Here is a 16232-nt window from a genome sequence, read left to right on the forward strand (position 1 = left end):
AAATAGAAATTTTGATTTGATGACTGAAAGCAACCATTTGACTATTTAAAAAAAGGGTAGTCCAAGCGTGACATCGCCTACAGGCTGCGTCTTAGATTATTTATGGATGAAGGCAATGCAATCTGTGTTTGTATTGTCATTATTCTATCTGCCCTCCTTTAATTTCTCCAATGGCCTAAGTATGTTCTTGGTATGTCTCAGAAGGAAAGGAATCGCTGATGGTGTCAAAAAGCAAAATGTGGAATATGTTCTGGTGCTTCCTCTATTCCATGGCCTGATTATGGGCATTATTAAAATTATACCTTGACGTTCTCCTAGAACACGGCATTAAACTCTTCCTTGGGCTTCCCGATGAGAAGTGAAGCATCTCGTGCCATTTAAAAAGAGAAATATCTGGCTTCTCCTGGCACACCCGATGCCATCAAGGCTAACTCTTTTGTCATCTATGATGTCTTAATTTCTGCATTTATGAACAAGAGCTTATTGGCTACTTCACAGTTTTTTCATCAGGTCTCATTCCTTACAGATGCTGTATTAGTTTTCTGAGGCTGTTGTAACAAATTACTACAAACTTGGTGACTAAAAACAATAGAAATCTATTCTCTTACAGAGGCCAGGAGTTCAACATCAGGCAAGGCCATGCTCCCCACAAGAGCTCTGGGAGAGAAAACGTTTCTGGCCTCTTCCAGGTTCTGGCGGCTGCCCAGCATTCCTGGGCTTGCGGCCACATCACTCCAGTCTCTTTCCCTCTGCAGTCACATTGCCTCCTTCTTTTCTGTGGGTCTTTCCTGTGTTGTCTCCCATAAGGGTACCTGTCATTAGATTTCAGGCCCACCCAGATAATCCAGAATGATTGCAAAATCCTTATGTTAATTATGTTGGCAAGATCATTTTTCCAAGCAAGGTCACATTCACAGGTTCTGGGGTTGAAGAGGGGGACATATTATTGGGGGCCACCATTCAACCCACAACAGATGCCAGTTTTTAAATGGCAATGCTTTGGGGCTTCTCAGCAGGTTTCCTAAAACTAAATATAAGTTATACAACTGAGTTTTTTCCCTTCAAAGTCCTCAAATAAACATTGAGCTTCTTCTGGTATGACTTCCTTCTTAAGTAAGTTCCAGGGTTAAATGCATTCATTCACGCTAATACAACTGATTTTCTAATTGGTAAATCTAATAGTGAATGTATTGACTTCCTTTGGGTATTCATGTGCCCCTGAAAGATCAGAAAAGCCCCTGAATCTCATTTCTTTCCCTCTCTTCTGACAAGGCTCTCCAAATTCTCATGGGGGATCCATGGTGGCAGTAGATAGAAAAGAGAAAGATCTTATAAGCATGAGTTCATTCACTACATCCTTAAATATGTATTGAGTCCCTACTTTGGCCCTTGTATTATTCTAGGTGTTAGAGTTAGAGGCAGAGCTGGCTTCATGGCCACATGACCTGGGCAGATGCTGGGCCGCAGGATTTGAAGGATCCCACCCTTCATTTGATGCTTTGTCTTTGCCATCATGAAATTATTGACAAATTTTTAAAGTAGGGGCCCTGCATTTTCTCTTTTCACCGGACCCTACAAATGATGTAGCCCAAACCAAATGGATCAGTGAAGAATGTAAAAAGGTGGACTTGTCAGGGTACCTTCTGTGGACAGCCAGTACCAATGCTCCATGTGTAAAAATAGGATGCTAAGCCCTTTGGGTGTAAAATCCAACATTAGCTAGTGGAGAGTGAGTATGGGACCATATCTGGTATTGTCTAATAGCATCATGGACTGATTCAGAGTTTCTCTTGTCTTCTACCATAGCTTCTTACTGCTTGTTCATGTCATGCGTTAGCCCTGAATTTCTGAGCAGCATCTCCCAAGATATAGCTGGCATTGGCTAATTGCTAATTGGCTATTAAGGAAAATGTTTTTAGGGAATGGCTACTATAAACTCTCTCTCTATAATACAGACATGAATTTCAGCATTTAGAGGGGCAAGGACCCTGGAATTATTGCAACAAGAGCAATATATATATATATTTGTCTTTTTGTCTCCACGGCATATGGAGGTTCCCAGGCTAAGGATTGAATTGGAGCTGTAACTGCCAGCCTACACCATAGCCACAGCAATACCAGATCTGAGCTGCGTCTGCGACCTACACCACAGCTCACAGGGGCAATGCTGGATCCTTAACCCACTGAGCAAGACCAGGAATCGAACCAGCGTCCTCATGGATACTAGTCTTGTTCGTTAGCCACTGAGCCACAACAGAAACTCCCAGAGCAGTATTCTGATAGCAAAATATGTTTCGGATCCAATCTTGGGCATCTCTTTCAGAGAACAATAATTGTGTGATGTTTATCCTCTGGAAAAAGGCTATTCATTTGGACCTCCTTCTAAGGAATTGTTTACTCAATGTTTTCATCATAGTGGCTTGTCAGATTATATGAATGAGATCTAGCTCGTTAAATCTGAATGGTTTTCAGTCAATCTAACATAGTACAATCTAATATACAGATTTTTTTTTTTTTTACTTTTAAATCCATGTTACTTCTGAAAGGAGTAAAAACTCAGAACTGAAGTGGTTGGTGGAAGTTTAATGCAGTTCAATTAAGATATGTACCCAAGGGAGTTCCCTTCATGGCTCAGCGGTTAATGAACCTGACTAGGATCCATGAGGATGTGGGTTTGATCCCTGGCCTCACTCAGTGGGTTAAGGATCCAGCTTTGCCCTGAGCTGTGGTGTAGGCTGGTGGCTGTGGCGTAGGCTGGCAGCTGTAGCTCTGATTTGACCCCTAGCCTGGGAACTTCCTTATGCCATGGGTACAGCCCTAAAAAAAAAAAGAGAGAAAAAGAAAAAAAAAGATTTGTACCCAAAAGTACAAGTTGTTGATTTTAGTCCCATTTCCAGATTAGTCACACTAGATCTATAGCTACTTTTAACAGCATTGTGCCATTATTAGTGACATTAATTCCTGTCTGGTAATCTTACCTACATATACCAATATTAATCAAGTCCATCTCTGGGTTGAAAGAAATTGTGAGGGAGTTGTCCCAAAATTTATTGTTTGGAAAGAATAAAAAGCAAATCATGGTGAGTTCCCTGGTGGTCTAATGGTTAGGACTTGGTGCTTTCACTGCTGCTGCCTGCCACATTCACACTGCTGCTCACCACAGCCAAAAAAAAAAAAAGAAAAAAAGAAAGAAAAAGAAAACAGCAAATCATAGTGGCTAATTAGTGGCTAATTTTCTCAGCCCCTTCTTTCCTGAGGACAGAAAGAATTGATCACACCTTTAATCTAAAAAAAGAATTTAATTTCCCTATCTGATTGCCTCCTGTTGAAATCAGCTGACTGCCCCATGGAAACAATCTTTTTATCCTCCCATGATGTTGTAACTGTCTGGGAGTCCTAATGCATCTTCAAATTCCAATTTGTACTCAGAACCAATGGGAAAAGTTTTACAGAAACTCCACAAAACAAAAAGCAGCTCTCCCAATGCCAAGGATTTACGATTAAATGCGGCTTCACGCATTGAATCAAGCGTGCCATTACCCTCACTCCCATGAACCTGTCTTTCAGCACGATCCACGACAGCAAGAAGACAAAGGCTTTGTTACAACAGAACAGAGCAGAGACATCTGTGGCCGTCAGCTTCTTTAAAGCCAGTAAATACAGGTAATTAGTCAAAGTCCATAGAATAGAAAAGGGAGCAGTTCTTTTAAGAAAGAGCTTCAATGTCAGACCATCTTCACCAAAAATTCGGCTGCATTCCCTAGGGAAGAAAGAGAGGTTAAGAGTCAGGTATTAACTTGACCACATCTTGTGTTGACTAAGCCTTGACAGCCATTTTTAGGCAAGAGCACAAACCCTCAAGACCTACTGTTCATCTGTGGAAATGACCCAACCCAGTTTTGCCACCTACAGGCCACGAACACAAAGGGTTCTGTGCAAGAGCCCACATGGCCCCAGGTACAGAGCTCAGCCTTCCTACCCATTCTCTTGAGATTCCTGGAGTAGCCATTTTGCTGTCGATGAACATTCTCAGAAAGCCTGAAGAAATCCAGAAATGAGTGGTTGCTGAAATTACTAGCTATTCAGTGATTCTTTCCCAGTGGAGAAATGCATCAGGATCAAGATGGCTGCCACTGTTTGAATAGGCTACAGAACACGATAGGCTGCAGTCTCATATATGTCAAGTCATGCACAGCTTGGGACTTTTCATTCCTAAAATATTATGCCTCTTTCTAGTACATCTGCCCAATGGACTCATTTCTTTTTCCTCTAGCATTTAAAAAAATTTGTATTGGGGTATCGTTAATTTACAGTATTTTGTTAGTTTCAGGGGTACAGCAAAGTGATTCAATTATGCATATATCCGTTCCTTTTTAGATTTTCCCATATAAGTTATTACACAGTATTGAATCAATTTCCCTGTCCTCTAGCTATTTTTTCTTTTTTTTTTTTGGCTTTTTTTGGCCGTACCCACAGCATATGGAGATTCCCAGACTAGGGGCTGAGTTGTAACTGTAGCCACTGGCCTACACCACAGCAACACCAGATCCAGGCCATGTCTTCGACCTACACCACACACAGCTCATGGCAATGCTGGATCCTCAACCCACTGAGTGAGGCCAGGGATCAAACCTGCGTCCTCATGGATACTAGTCAGATTTGTATCCACTGAGCCATGATGGGAACTCTGTTTTCTTTTTCTTTTTCTTTTTTTTTAAAGTTGCTTCTGTGATAATCTCCAAATGGTAAAATAGATTAATAAAACTGAGATTGTATTTAAACAAGTGAGATTCAAACACTTGGCCATTCTGGAGGAATTGTCTGAGTTCATTGTATAAAAATAGTCATTTCAGTTAAATCTTTGATTTGCTTGGTTTCTGACTAAATCAATTATTGAGTCCATTGGCCTGTTTTGATCAAAATGTTGAAGGTAATGGAAGTGATAGAATAACAGTGCCTTTTTGATTATAGATTAAACCAGGCTTGCCACTGGGAAAATTCAGCTTTATTTCTTTCACTCAGTTGTTCATGAACATTCAAGCTTTTACTGGGCAACTATCTTGTGCCAGGCATTGTATTTTCAAGAGTAGGATAAAGATCCTTTTCAGAGCAACAATTGACTCATATTTGCATGTTTATATGTTTATAAATCTATTTGAATGGCTCTAGATAGTACTAGTTTCTGGTTTCTCTTCCAGCTTTTTCCACAAAGAAACAACTGTGCCTCAAAGCATTGCAAATCTAAGTAATCTCCAGCCACTGTCTGCCTCACATGCAAGAAGCCATTTACCCCACAGGAGAACCACATTGGGGAGAGCATGACAAAGTGGTGACGCTCCAGGCACAGGCCTTCAATATCAAGGAAACATTGCTTCCAAGCAGCTGAAACTGCAAGGAGTTGCAGGCCAGCAATTCTGGGAAGGTTAAACATGCATTTTGGACAAGTAGACACTCATTGCAGCTTTACTGTTTATGTAGGAGATGACCAATATGGAAGGATTTTTGTAAGATGAAAATGGGATTTCCCAAAGCTAAAGTTTAACTTGAAGGAGACAAAACTTCAAGGAAGACAAAATAAGCCAGAGGCAAAACCTTTTGCAAAGTAAAGAGAAATCACATGTGCTCCCACACATAGGAAAAGGGACAGCCTCCATTTTGTTTGTTTTGTGGAAGTATAGGCAGTTCACAGTATAATAAATGGACAATCTTTCTAAAGTGATATCACTGAGATACACAGGATCAGAAACACACACTGAGCAAGCGCAGTTTTCATAGTGTCTGTGTACAAGTTTTGTATTCAGTGCTTATGAAGGGATTTGCTCCATGAGGATGTCTGCCAGGGAAAGCTGGAGTGGGGAGTCATGGGTTTATTCTGACATGTGCCACCACTCAATGCCCTTTAAAATACACAGTTATTAAGAGCCACAACAGATCCATTTCTGATTAAAGGATTTCTTATCAATGGCTCTAGCCAGAGCCCACCATCATACTGGGTGGAGTGTTCTCAAACAAAGACTTTGGACTCTGCCCTGTGGGAAGCCTTCCAGGCACGTGGGTGGGGAGAGCCACCCCCTCCCCGCCAAAGGTTGCTGGCTCATCCTAGCCCCCTGGTGTTGGCTTCCTCCTGTTGTCCCTTTTCTCCCTTTACTCTCACTGCCAACCTTTTCCCCACTTGTCACTGCTGTTACTAGAATTAAAAATGCTCTCCATTCAAATGCTAGTTCACTTCTTGCTGTTTAAGCAGTAAGTGCTAGGAAATGCAAACATTTTTAAAAAATGAAATTCTATGGAGAAGCAAATAATGTGTCTCCTTGGGGTGATGAGATCAGAATTGCTAGACAAGAGGCATTGACAGGAAACAACTTAGAAAGCAGCTTAGAAGTTGTGAGGCACTGGGACTGTAACTGTGCTCATCATGGTTCCAGCAGCTACTGGTGACTGAGCCCTTTCTTGATGACAGATGGCATCATAAGCGTGTTTCACAGGTTCCTGACATATGGCGAATATATCTTCAGCATATATATCTTTGGCTTTCTAGTTTTTTCTTTTCTTCCTTAAGAAAATACCCTTGTCAAAAGAGTGGTATAAAATTTTTTTCTTCTTAAATTTCAAATTCACCTGAGGCAATTGAATTCTCTTAATAGTATATAAATGAAATGATTGAAATATCAAAGACTACTGCCAAATGAACAATCCTTACCACCTAGATTTGATACTTTAATGAAAATTCCTTTGATGTTAGGGACAATAAAAAAATTGGAAAGGCTTTTGAACCATTCATGAGAAAAGGAGAAAACCGAGGGTCTGGCGCTATGGGACAGATTCTGTTTCCAGTCTTACCGCTACCTCAGTTTTCCCCCTGTTCTGCCAGGAGAGCTGTAGGGGGTGCTGTCCTGGCAGATGGTGTTAATGAGTCTACAGGGGAAAAAAGACAAAAAAGATCTCAGACTTTTCTGGCAATGTTTACCTCTCATGTGGAGGGGGCTGCTGGAGAATATTCCCTTCAAAGACCGTATTTTCTGCTTGACAATAAAAGCTCTCTGAGTCAGTTTCCAAAATGGTCCACTTCACTCTAGGCACTAACAGGTGGAGTGTCAAGGCACAGTTTTGCCGAAACTCAGAGTCAGTTCAACGTGAGAGATGTGGTGCCAGTGAGACTCATTCCCCAAACAACATTCCTGTCAGCAGGAGCCTCTCATTGTAAATACGTTCTCTTAAGTAAAACTGGCTTGACTTGGTTTGAGGTGTTCTGAGGTATTACTTCCCATAATAATTTTGCTGTTTTTATCATCATTTGTGTCTAAATATGCTAAACATGTGTTTGAGTAGAACTCACACAGTCTGGGGAAACAGGTATTTTCAAACAGGGAGAATTTTATTCTGGTAATCGTATCCCCTGCAATCATTTGTTATAAACTATCATTAAAATATTATGCCCCAAGATCATGTTTGTTTTAATGGGAATAAATAGAAAAGTACTTTTAGCAGTCACAAACAGGTATGAAGCATTTTTCTTTCCTCCAAACCAGAAAAAAATCATTTTTGAATTGGTTTTTGTTTCTTTAAGGGGAGCTGAATTTTCCTAGACACACATGGAAAATCAGCTCACACTTCAGTATTCCCAGGCACTTCCAAGCTGGCGACAGAAAATAGAAGCTGAAGATAAACCCTTCACTGTGTCTTAAGTTTTTAAGAACAGTTTTACAATGCACCAATTATAATAGTCATTCCTACCTTTCATTAAGTTACGGGCAAGACAGAAAGGTTATTTTGGTCTCTGTAAGACACGTTTATTGTCATTCTGCCAAGACGCAATAAGTTGGTGTAGAAAACCTGTCACTCATCTACTGTTATCCACTGAGGGTCAGGACTACTGTTTTCTTTTGGTGATCAGAGTGACTGTCCTGGGAATTATTCATTAGTTCTGGCTTTTCTTTTCAAGAAGCTGTCTGTTGGCAAAGAAACTTTGACCCCACTGCTACTTTTGCCTTCTGGGAGAGCTGTGCAGAGCTGGATGACATGGCTCTGCCAGCTTCCTGATCTCCCCAAGATGGGGCTGCAGAAGCCAGGTTTGGCTCAGAGCAACCACTAGGAACTATGGCACTATCAAGTTCATGGCCAGCAAACCAACAGACAAGGCTTTTTCTGTGCTCTGAGCCAGCAAAGAATAACATCTTTTAAACCACCCCAAGGCCAAACTTCCCTTTGCTTGAGACCAAGTCACTTCATCTGCTGTAATACCACTGTGTCCAGAATATTGGGCAAATGTTTCTGTAACAATCTTATTAATACAATTTTTGTTTGTTTTTTACCCTGGGCTTGAGACACTGGATTGTTCTTTTAGAACATGACTTTCACAGATAAACAGATCTGGATTAAAATCTGTGTTCCTTTATAAGTTTATGACCTTGGATAAAGTGAGGAAAATTGACACCACCTTAAGAGGTGGCTGTTACCACCTTTTAAATAATATAAAATATACAAAATTAAATAAGACAAGATATTCAAAAGCACCAGCACAGTGCCTGGCATGTTGTAGATACTTAATAATTTTTTTTTTTTTTAGTGTGGGGGAGGTGCTGATTCTGCTTCCTCCTGTTCGTGTGTTCATTACCAACATTAGATCCTGCCTCTCCGTACTTCCCAACTCAACTCATATTCCAAAGAGATGAAATGATGCATGAAATTATTTCAAACCATCTCCTATTGGCCATTTCACATGAAAATGAAACCTACCTAAATTTTTTCATCGGAGATTGCTTTTCTTGAGCAGTGGCCAGGTGACCGGAATAATAGACTGGGAAAAACATAATATTCCAGTTTGTTGAGAACCAAGTCATGAAAAATGGACAGTAGAAGTTCTTATAAGTGATTTTTACAATCTGCGTGGTTCCAACCCAGGATGACGACACTGACAAGATGATCAAAAGTCCCCAGACAGCCTTCAGAACCATGGACGTGCAGGATAGGCAGCGAGCCTTGATTCTGTTTTCTTGGCTGCTGTTCTCAGGATGAGCCTGTGTTCCATCATCCCCTGAAAATAGGAAAGGAATACAAATGTGTGGAAATCAAGTTATAAAACAGTAAACAAAGAGGCAGACAGTAGAATCACCAGTGTTTTTTTTTTTTTTTTCCCTACCATCATCTGAAGAGACAGATAACTCTGGTTCATTTTCTCTCTGGAATCTCTGCTCTGTAAGATACAGTGTGTATCTGGACCCCTATCCAGGCCATGACAATGCTCATGAACTTGGTGGGTGCTCTACTGATCTCTGCTCTATCCTACCCACTTCCTTTTGAGAGCATTACACATTTCTGCTCCAAAGGCTTTGCCCTTGGCCACATGACTGGCTTTGTCTATTCAGATGTGAACCAGGGTCCTATTACCTCTCTGGCTCCTCCTTTCTGACCTTGGCATGGAAAATCCCAAATAGGGCCTGCTCTTTCGGACTAAGTGGGAGAATGAGCAGAACCTGGCCAAAGCAGCGCTATATCCGCTGGCATGAAAAGCAGACAAGAAATAAGTATTTGTTGTTTTAGTCCCCTGTTTTGTTTTTTAAAAAACTGCAGCAAAGATGACTATTCAGTTGAAAAGGATGTGTCCCCAAAACAGAGCAAGTCTGGACTACACAAAACTATTTTCCACCTCAGAACAAATTACTAGTTACTGTATTTCTGGGAGCATCATGAGTTCTGCTTCATATTTTTACATTTACTAAGGAAATCTAATAGCATTTTTTTTCACACGAAAATTGTCAAAGCTCTCTGAAAGTGATAAACACCTCTCCCTGATAGAGAAAACAAGTTCCACACAGTGAATTTATGTACATAGCGGGAAGTTAAAGGGGTCCAGTGGTCACTCTGAGGCCCCAGTAGAATCCTGGTGGAAGGGAGCAAAATTGGCTGCAAGATTCTGCTGTGTCTCCAGGCACCTCCTTCAAGCACACAGTTTATTCTGTGCTGAAGAGCGTGGTGCAGCCCACAAGGTTGCAAGCAATAGTGTATGGTTTCTATATTTACCTGTCCAGGCTTCCTGATATAGTTATTTGGGGAAACGGGGTAGCAATCCTTGACAGTGAATTCTTCAATGGAGAATATAAACCAAGTAAGGATGACACAAGCAATTATTAGAGGACTTTCAAGTCTTATAAGCAGAATTATCAGGGCCTAGGCCTTCAGAAGATGAAAACTGGTATTTTATTAGTTTATTTATTAAGCAAAGTCCTATGGAGACTACTAGGAATGTGTTAGTCAGGTCCCAGGGGTTCAGTGAAAGTCTTGAGCTCATAATATAGAGGAAGGCCAGAAAACACATTGAATTCAGTGTGATAATGGCCACATATGGCAGATGCAAGGCTGTATGGAGACAGAGGAGAAGCACTTGTTGAGGTGAGATGAGAAATGATCAGGAGAAACTTCAGTGATGTAGTGACACTGAGATGAGTCTGGAAGTATGAGTCAACTAGCTCCTTGGCTGTGTACAGACTATACCTGCTCTTTTTTGGAAAAAATTATTTTATTGAAATATAATTGATTTACAATATTGTGTTAGTTCCTGCTGTATAGCAAAGTGATTCAGTTATGTATATTCTTTTTCATATTCTTTTCTATTATGGTTTATCAGGATAGTGCTACATACCAGGACCATGTTGTTTATCCATTCCATATATAATAATTTACATCTGCTAATCCCAAATTCCCAGTCCATTATTCCCCCACTTCACTTCTCCCTGGCAGCTACAAGCCTATTCTCTATGTCTGTGAGTCTATATCTGTGAGATAAGTTCATTTGTGTCATATTTTATATTCCAAATATAAGTGATATCATATTGTATTTGTCTTTCTGACTTACTTCACTTAATATGATTTCTAGGTCCATCCATGTTGCTGCGAATGGCATTATTTCATTCTTTTTTATGGCTGAGTAGTGTCCCATCTTTTTTATCCATTACTCTGTGGATGGACACTTAGACTGTTTAAATGTCTTGGCTACTGTAAATAGTGCTGCTGTGCACATTGGTGTGCATGCACGTATCTTTTCCAATTATGGTTTTCTCCGGATATGTACCCAGGAGTAGGAGCATATGGCAACTCTATTTTTTAGTTTTTTAAGGAACCTCCAGACTATTTCCATAGTGGTTGTACCAATTTACATTCTCACTAACAGTGCAGGAAGGTTCCCGTTACTTCACACCCTCTCCAGCATTTGTTACTTGTAGACTTTTTAACGATGGCCATTCTGACAAGTGTGAGGCAGTTCCTCACTGTAGTTTTGATTTGCATTTCTCTAATTAGCAATGATGAGCATCTTTTCATATGCCTGTTGGCTGTCTGTAGACTCTACCTGCTTTTGATAGCAGTTCTTCAAATTTCCTCTATGATCATGTGACTTATACAGAGAGTAGAGGGAAAAATGAATAAGAGGGTATAAGAAACTCTTGTATTGGGAGGCTGGGAAGGGAACACAAGCCTACACAATTAAGTAGGTTTTACCACCCCCATTTTACAGATGAAAAAAAACTGAACCTTATATTAAAGGTTGTTCAAGGTTGAACCCAGGTCAGTATGACTCCAGGGTTCAAACATTTTATCCTGAATACTCATTCTGTCTAGGTTTCAGGTTTGAGCTCTCTGTTTAAGTACTGGTAACTTCAGAAATGGTTTGGAGAAAAAGTTTTTGTTTTTCCTGGCAGGAATGGCAGTCTTGCATTAGGCTTAAGAGAAGTGACATTAAGAGAAAAGTGTACTCTACTAGACTTTGGATCACATTGTTCTCAGAGACTATCTCATAAAAGAAATGATTCTATGAAGATTTTAAGTGTCCTCTTGGGTTCTTATCTGCCTTCACCTTCACCTTCTTTCAAGATTGCCTCTGTACTACCATCATACCATGGAGAGTATGTTTGATGACACCAAAAGCACCTAAATCCCTCCATAATATTGACTGTTCTTTCTTCTGCTACTAGATCTGATTGCTGACAGTTCTTTAATTTTATCATCTACAGATACCATAGAAAGACTGGCTCTCCAGAGGTCTTTTATTTTTCTGACCATTTTATTTTTTTCTGAACATTTTAAACATGATTTTCTATAGTCCTGCTTAGATTTAGAGTTTTAGGTATCATTAAAATTGATTTCCCAGGAGTTCCATCCATTTCTATGAACCTTGATTGGAGTCCTACAAATTGATGGTAGAGGCCACTGGAATATGGAAAAAGAGTAAAAGTCCTAGCCCTGCCATTGGAGAACTCTAAGTACATGTTTAGTTCCAGTCTTGGCTTCTCTGTCAAACAGTGATAATATCTATCTCATGGGATTTCTTCCAAGGTTAAGTACTACAGCATTCAGGAAAGCATGGTGAGCTGCTCTTCAGATTTTTCGCCTTTCCTCTTTTCTTTTTGGTGCCTAGGAATGTCCCCCAAGTGCCTTCTGAATCCTTCCAGAAAGGGTAAATTATGTCCCATGTGGTCTTTAGTGGAACATCTTTGAGATTTGTAGTCTACATGTGATAGATAGGGTAAGTCTTTATTAACCGTATTTAATTAACCAGAACATTCTGTCCTGCAGATAACTGGGATAATAAGAATATTACTGCAAATTATTAAAGCCAATTAAAACTTTCTGAAGATTCAAGATGTCATTTTCTCCACTTAAAAAAAAAAGTTTAGCTTTGGGATCTATAGTTGCTAAAACTCCATTTAAAAATATTGTGTTTTTTTTTTTAAATGTATTTTCTCACATGAAAACCTCTTCTTAAACTAGTAGGACCCTAGAAGAGGCTTTTAACATCTCCTCTCTACTTTATCTGTGTCCTCTGAGTTACCATTCCTCTTCTTTTTATTTTTTAAAGCTAATGTTCTCAAAGTTACGAGGTTTTGGTTTGGGGTTTTTGTTTTTGTTTTTGTTTTTTTTTCCTACATACTTATTTTGATAGAATATTGTATTGATTTTGCTGTTGTCACTATTACTTTGAAGGATGTAGGAGATTTTAATATGTTGCTGACCAAGCTGAAGGAATCAATGGAGAAGGACAGATAAAAAATGCAGGTGGGAGAGAAGGAGAGGAGGTGATCATGAATACAAAGAAGGAGTCAACTTCTGAACAGCAGCAAACGCAAAAGTCAAAGGTGGTCCCCACAGTAATGGTAATTATCAAATTAGCAAGTAAGAAAACAGAGACATTTTTAGGCAGAGGGGAAAGCATCTATTAGCATACAATTGTTTTGGCCTTTTCAGGAAGAAGTATGGTCAGTTGATAAGAGGAGCTGAGCATGGACCTGGGTATTGAGAGTATCTCTGGGAAAGGAAGGAAGATGTCCACTACCAAAATGTAACAGTATTGGACAGCAGCCTAGTGGACCTTGCTGCCTTTTAAAATGATAGATTTGCTGGGACACTCATGGATACTTATCTAGCCATTCCAGTAACCCAAGTAGCCCAAGATTTGGTGGTCAGCAGGATGTGAGGAAAGGCTACAAGTCTTGATTTTTCAGTAAATGTTAATCAGGGAGGCAAGTGAAGTGTCCTGAAGGAGGTGTAAATTTTGGAAAACTAGAAGGGTTCCAAGGACAGGCGGTCCTGATGAAGAAAAGAGCAGAGTGTGTGATGTTTTTACTTTTCTCAGAATGGGTACAATGTGCTATTTCTAAAACCCAAGACGAAGATAAAAAATGGAAAGCTAGAGTTCCCATTGTGGCACAGTGGAAACGAATCTGACTGGGAACCATGATGTTGTGGGTTCAATCCCTGGCCTTGCTCAGTGGGTTAAGGATCTGGTGTTGCCATGAGATGTGGTGTAGGTCACAGACACAGCTCAGACTTGGCATTGCTGTGGCCGTAGTTTAGGCCGGTGGCTATAGCTCTGATTAGACCTCTAGCCTGGGAACCTCCAAATGCTGTGGGTGTGGCCCTAAAAAGAAAAAAAAATAGAAAGCTAGTTTCCTTGTAAACTTCACTAGAAGTCTTTGTTTAACCATGTGTTAAGCCCTCCAACTGTAGGTTTTGGTATTATTTCTCTATTATACCATACACAATTAACAGATTATATCTATACATTTTCCTTCTTTTTCCTCCCACTTGATAAACTTTCCCCACACCCACTCTTGAGAGTCCTTGTAACATCTCTACATCCTTCACCAAAGTTGAGAACTTTCATTGCCGGTTAGACGCTTACCTAGATGTACTGTTATTTAAGAGATGGTCGTGAACATACCTGATCTGTTCTGCCTCTCGGTTCTATGTCCACAAACTCCAGAGGCTCCTCGACTCTGAAGTTCAAGAATAGGAGCAGAAGAATCTTCGGTGACAGATAGAGGGGACAGTTGTCTACTGATGCTACTGTGTGAACTGGGGCAGTTGGCTCCTGGTTTACAACGAGTAACTGATGATCTGGAGGTACCTGAAAAGAAAGAATTTGTACTAGTTTGAGAATTTTCTGGAGGAAAAAAACCAGATTTTAAATGCCTTGGAAATAAAATATACGGAACATTCATTGAGTTCATTTCTAATTTTACAAAAGGCGTTCCTACAAAGAAAATGCTTGGTTGGCAAGGTCTATGTTCCTAAGAAAAAGGGTCTTTTTAGAAAAATTCGTCAACTAGAAATGAACATGAGAAGGTATTGTTTGGGCTAACATAACTGTTCTGAATTGGAATTGTTATCACAGTCTAATAGTTTACCTCAAAGAAAGCAAAGTGATGTCAGGCTTGCTTCCTCCCTTTTCTTCCTAAGGCTGATCATTGAATTTATAAATGTAAAACTGCCAACAGGGTCTCCAGTTAAGTCCACTGTACATTTTTCCATCAGATTTATCAATCACTAAAATCCAGCTTTGCTGTGTCTCCTTGGCTCTGTCTAGGACTGCAAATACTGTGTTGAATGAAAGTAGTGAGAGTGGGCATCCTTGTCTTGTTCTTGGTCTTCAAGGAAAGGCTTTCAAATTTTCACCCTTGAGTATGATGTTAGTAGTGGGCTTGTCATATATTGCCTTTATTATGTTCAAGTAGGTTCCCTCTATGCCTACTTTCTGAAAGTTTTTAATGATAGATGGAAGTTGAATTTTGCCAAAAGCTTTTTCTGCATCTATTGAGATGATCATACAGTTTTTATTCTTCAATTTGTTCATGTAGTATATCACGTTGCTAAGTTTGCAGATATTGAAAAACTCTTGCATCCCTGGGATAAGTCCACTTAATTATGGTGTATTATCCTTTTGATGTATTGTTGGACTTGGTTTGCTAATATTTCATTGCGTATTTTTGCATCTATGTTTTTGCATTATGTTGACCTATGATTTTTTGGTTAGTGTGTGATATCTTTATCTGGTTTTGGTATCAGGGTGATGCCTGGCATCATAGAATGAGTTTGGAAGGGTTCCTGCCTCTGCAATTTTTTTGGAATAGTTTGAGAAGGATAGGTATTAACTCTTCGTGAAATATTTCGTAGAATTCACCTGTGAAGCCATCTGGTCCTGGACTTTTGTTTACTGGAAGTTTTTTTTTTTTTTTAATTACTGACTATTGAATTAGCCTGTTCATGTATTCTATTTCTTCCTTGGGAAGACTGTACAAAATTAGGAATTTCTTCTAGGTAGTCCAGTTTATTGGCATACAGTTGCTCTCTTATTATCCTTTGTATTTCTGTGGTGTGAGTTGTTACTTCTCCTTTTTCATTTCTGATTTTATTGGACACCCTTTTTTTCTTGGACACCCTCTTTTTCTTGATGGGTCTGGCTAAAGATTTATCAATTTTACTTATCTTTTCAAAGAACCAGATCTTAGTTTTATTGATTTTTTTCTATTGCTTTTTAGTCTCTGTTTCATTAATTTCTGCCCTGATCTTTATGACTTATTTCCTTCTACTAACTTGATTTTTGTTTGTTCTTTGCTATCTAGCCCCTTTAGGTGTAAAATTAGATCATTTGAGATTTTTCTTTCCTGAGGTAAGCTTGTACAGCTATAAACTTCTTTCTTACAATGGCTTTTGCTGTGTCCCATAGATTTTGGATCATTGTGTTATTGTTTTCATTTGTCTCCAGGTATTTTTAAATTTCCTCCTTGATCTCTTCAGTGATTCATTGGTTGTTTAGTAGCATTGTTTAGTCTCTGCATGTTAGTGTTTTTTTTTTTTTTGCAGTTTTTTTCTTGTAGTTGATTTCTTGTCTCATAGTGTGTGGTCACATATTACACTACAAAACAACTCAATAAATTTAAGAAAACTGAAATCATATCAAG

General features: G+C 39.5%; 1 protein-coding gene and 1 long non-coding RNA gene across 2 annotated transcripts in view; one reads left to right on the plus strand and one right to left on the minus strand.

The window, feature by feature from the left end:
* The window catches only part of LOC110262255, a 144503-nt gene extending 135773 nt beyond the window's left edge, over positions 1 to 8730 (plus strand). The window contains exons 2-3 of the long non-coding RNA XR_002347087.1: positions 3568 to 3663; positions 5199 to 8730. This is a non-coding gene — a long non-coding RNA (uncharacterized LOC110262255). The remainder of the gene's footprint in view (positions 1 to 3567; positions 3664 to 5198) is intronic.
* Positions 1 to 16232, minus strand: part of SLC35F4 (solute carrier family 35 member F4) — a 264496-nt gene that overhangs the window by 16263 nt on the left and 232001 nt on the right. Inside the window, exons 2-4 of the mRNA XM_003121828.6 lie at positions 14213 to 14398; positions 8737 to 9034; positions 3541 to 3760 (exon numbers count right to left, since the gene is read on the minus strand). Coding sequence (XP_003121876.5) covers positions 3541 to 3760; positions 8737 to 9034; positions 14213 to 14398 — 704 coding nt within the window. The remainder of the gene's footprint in view (positions 1 to 3540; positions 3761 to 8736; positions 9035 to 14212; positions 14399 to 16232) is intronic.

Source organism: Sus scrofa, chromosome 1, assembly GCF_000003025.6.
Source record: "Sus scrofa isolate TJ Tabasco breed Duroc chromosome 1, Sscrofa11.1, whole genome shotgun sequence".
NCBI classification, from domain to species: domain Eukaryota; kingdom Metazoa; phylum Chordata; class Mammalia; order Artiodactyla; family Suidae; genus Sus; species Sus scrofa.